This window comes from Austrofundulus limnaeus, unplaced genomic scaffold, assembly GCF_001266775.1.
Source record: "Austrofundulus limnaeus strain Quisiro unplaced genomic scaffold, Austrofundulus_limnaeus-1.0 Scaffold73, whole genome shotgun sequence".
In the NCBI taxonomy this organism is placed as follows: domain Eukaryota; kingdom Metazoa; phylum Chordata; class Actinopteri; order Cyprinodontiformes; family Rivulidae; genus Austrofundulus; species Austrofundulus limnaeus.
The window spans coordinates 1892633-1897011 of record NW_013952475.1 but is presented as its reverse complement, the minus strand read 5'-3'; the positions used below and the strand labels follow the sequence as shown (position 1 = coordinate 1897011).

The window sequence follows — 4379 nt, the reverse complement described above, 5'->3', positions numbered from 1 at the left end:
CCCCCGCTTGTTTCACAATCTGTCAGTCAATAAAAAAGTACACAGACTCCTTCGCTACTATCATCTATATATGCAATATATATATACACACAGTATATATGACACAAACAGCTTCCAAAAGAAGCTGCTTAGAACTAAAATTCCAGGTGGAATAAAACATAATAAAGCTCACCGACTGTAAAAAAAAAAACAATGACACCAATGTATTTAGTGTTTGTGATGCCATCGGTCACCAGGTCCTCTTTTTTTTTAACGTTAAAATAAACATTTGTATATTCATTATTTTATACATATTTAGTTTGCATTATTAAACTCGCTGTCACTTTTTTGCCTGTGTGATACTACTGTAACTCTAATTTCCCTTCAGGAATTGTTCCAAGGCATTAACAAAGTCATATCTAATCTAATTTGTTTTGTAAGTAAGTCTATAAACTTTATTTATATAGCACTTTTCACATTATTAGCATTTTGCAAAATTTTTTTCCCACTGCTGAGATGAACAGTTATTAAGTTATTTGCTTGTGAAGTAACAGGAAGTGATGTCAAAGGGAAATGCCTGCATGGAACAGAGCGTTGATAAAATAGCTAACGACACAGACTGTAGATCTGCTGTTTCTTTACATTATTTTGAGTCACTATCAGAGAGAGATGACTATGACTCAGACTTCATATAATATTGTTTCGATAAAAAAAACTAGAGAGTTCTCTTTCTTAAAGAGTTCCCCTTTGATGTCACTTCCTGTTTCACTTTGGCTGAGCCGAGTTCAGAAGAAAACATGCCATTTATGTAACAAAAATGGGCAAAATCACGTTTTATGCAAGTTTTCTTATATAAAAATATGTTTTCTTTGACTTTTTGTATTCGATGGACAGGCATGTCACAGGCACTTTAACAGAGAGCAAACTAATTAAAAACAATAAAAACAGGTCACAGATATAATGAAGAATAATTTAAAAATCCTGTAAACATAACTTAACTAAAAGCCTGTCTGAATAAAAATGTCTTAAGATGTTTCCTAAGAGAGTCAGTGGAATCGGAGCAGCAAAGGGACAGAGGGAGAGCGTTCCAGAGCCTTTTCACTGCAGTAATGTTTGCACAGTTAGCCCWCGCTTGTTTGGAGCATTCAAGTCATGTGATTCAAAACAGCCAATCGCAGYAAGTCTTGCAAACACAGAATTGTTWCCTCCAATCACCACCAYTCATATGCTGTTAATTTAAATTTTACTGTTTCATTTTATTTTATGAGACTTTAAGTGACACTCCCATCAAAAATTTAACAAAATATATATAATTCTTTATTTCCAGTAAGTAGCCACGCACCCTGCCCTAATATAGCCACGCCCTTGTAGTGAAACTATATTAACTCTGCAGCGGCAGATCTTTTACGTACACAAAGAAAAAAAAATCTGATTCTTTCAAGTTTTTATTTCCACACCTGTTACGACACGCTTCAGATCTTTCCTTTTATCAGATGGCAGTCGTCTTGCTGGAGGACGACTCGCTCGTCCACCTCCATCATGTCTTCATACAGCACATCAGGCATTGCAACTTCCTGTTTTACAAGTGACACGTTTCATGCACAGACGATGAAATAACAAGAGAAACATGATTTTAAATAAAGGCATCGTGTATGCTGAAAGTTAAAGCAGGAGGGTTACGTTTTAATGTTAATCAAATGACATTAAATAAACTTTCTGTTTTTGTCTATATTTCTTTAACCGTCTGTTTAAATCAGGGGTGTCAAACTCCAGTCCTCGAGGGCCGCTATCCTGCATGTTTTAGAGCAGGGGTGTCAAACTCCAGTCCTCGAGGGCCGCTATCCTGCATGTTTTAGAGGTTTTCCAGCTCCAACACACCTGATTCAGTGATTGAATTAACTCTTCAAATTGGGCAGAAGCCTGTTAATTACCCAGCGATCAAAATCTGGCGTGATGGAGCAAGAAAACCTCTAAAACATGCAGGATAGCGGCCCTCGAGGATAGGAGTTTGACACCCCTGGTTTAAATAGTTAACAGGACAACTGGTCTGGGAGCAAACTCCAGTTTCTGAAACACAAGCTAATGAATAAACCAACGCTGCAAAGACACATGAACAACTGTGGTCCACATGCAGACTTAGTGAGAGGAGATAAACAAAGAACCAGAACAAAAACTACAGACCAAGTCAAACAGCTCGGGTCTGGCTTCTGTGCCGATGTGCAGCAAGTCCTTGAAGCCCCTCGTGACCAGGAGCGCCATCCTTTCTCCCCGCCTCTCCAGCAGCACATTGGTCGCCACCGTGGTGCCCGTTCTGATCCAGCCAATCAGAGAGGAGTCTACAGGCTGGTGACGAGGGAACACCTGTCCTGTTTCCTGTAAGAGGAGAAACAGGGTTATATTAAAAACAAAACAGGAACATGATCATCTACCACCTACCTCCTTCAAGACTCTGCGGATCCCCTCAGCGGGGGGGGGGGCGTCCTTGTAGTTCTGGGGGTCTCGCGACAGCAGTTTCAGGACCCTCTCGCGGCCATCGGGAAGCCGGGCGAGCACGTCTGTGAAGGTGCCGCCGCGGTCGATGGCGAAGTCGAACTTCCCCGCAGTTTCAGCCATGATGAGGAGGAGCGAGGAGGGCTGCTGCAGGAGTCGGAGAGGCCGGGAGAGGAGGAGGGATGATCCAGCTACACATTTTAAATAAAACAAGCTCATTACTCATCAAAATGTAGCTATTTCTGCCTTCTTTCACTTAGCGCGTCTCTCATAGACTCGTATTTTAGCCAAAAACACTATCCTCCAGACTGGAAGTGAAGTGTTTTTGTCATAATTTCTACAGAAAACAGTAAAAACACGGGTGTGACGATCAGGGTGAAGAGTTTTAAAGACCTGACTGGCAGCAGTTTTTTAAAGTTCCTGGTTCTGTTTAACACAGATTCTCATCTTCAGATGTCAAAATGTGTTGCAAAGCTTTATTTATTTTGGTAAATGTTTTTTTTTTTTTTTTCATAATTTATTCAACCACCAGTCCTCTTTGGGCTGTTGTGTTCTTTTGCCTAGACGCCACACTTTCTAGGTTTTGAACTTCAGCTGCACACACGCACGCACACATTCCCGCGCCTTCTCCCCACAACTGTTGCACGACTTTAAAACCAAATGAAGACATGATTAGTAGAAGGAGCAGAGTGTTAACAACACGTGACAGCAGAGAGAGTAAACTGAGGTGTATTTTTTCCCCCCGTCCTGGATAAGCAGCAGCGACACGGTTTACTCACTTGTATCCACCCGTCTCTGCTGCTGGCCGGCTGTGTGGCAAGCTGATAATCCGATGGGAGCCTGGTGATCTGGTTCTCTCTGTTTGGTTCGGTTCGACTGCGAGACAAACACGGCGACACCTCACAACAACTGAACACGTTCTGCGCATGCGCGCTGTTGCCACTAGCAATTTGCTGACGTCATAGCATACGTCATGATAAAAAAAATTATTTGCATACGATTATTCATTGCTGACTAGATAACTGCAGACAGAAGATTTCTTAAAGAAAGGTTTACAGAATGGATTCAGAAATAATCGATAAACCTGGACCCTCGGAGGCTGCCAGGGTTTGTCATGAAGGTACTGAAAACGTTATTGATGATAAGAGGCCTTTAATTTATGAAATAGTTCGTGATTTAATGCTACGTGTAGGTGTTGTTTATGATTACGATACTTGCTCAGCTGAACTGAGAAAACTCATTAGTAATATTGTGAACAAAGTTAGAGCTAACCTTCTAATACCTACAAATCTTTTTTTGAACGTAAGAAAAAAACATGCACTCCTTTGGAACGTTGTAAGCGATCTTAACAATTTTTGTGACGCTAATGAAATCTGTAACTACATTTTAAATGAAGATGAAGGAATTATATCTAAAATAATCGACACGGTAACATTACATTTGTCAAGAAATATTGAAGAATTTGACCGAATGTACATTCTACCTGGACCCTCAAACACAGTCAGGGTTGATTCTGATTTCAAAATTAGAAGGAGAAGATTTGCAATTAGAAGTCTAATGAAAAGGCATGAAAACCTTAAAAAAATGAGAACTCTATTAGAATTCTTAACTGAAGATGACTTGAATGAGGACAATTTCTTGGACATGGACTTTGATTACGATCCAGTTGGACTCTCAACTAAACTTCACTTGTACAAGGACAAGTTCTTGAACATGGACTTGGATAATGATACATCTGGACTCTCAACTAAACTTCACTTGTACAAGGACAAGTTCTTGAACATGGACTTGGATTACGATACAGCTGGACCCTCAACTAAAACTGACTTGTACAACGTTGTTATGGATTACGATACAGCTGGACCCTCAACTAAACCTGACTTGTACAACGTTGATATGGATTACGATAC

The 4379-nt window shown here is 40.3% G+C and overlaps 1 protein-coding gene across 1 annotated transcript; it reads right to left on the bottom strand.

Moving 5' to 3' along the window:
- Positions 1 to 1465: 1465 nt before the first annotated feature.
- Positions 1466 to 3345, bottom strand: LOC106519244 (5-oxoprolinase; the record flags this gene model as incomplete). The annotated part of the gene is given in 4 exon segments (XM_014010818.1): positions 1466 to 1553; positions 2161 to 2352; positions 2416 to 2660; positions 3249 to 3345. Coding segments are annotated over 3 exon segments (457 nt in total), but the record flags the coding sequence as incomplete, so codon positions are not given.
- Between the last annotated feature and the right edge of the window lie 1034 nt (positions 3346 to 4379).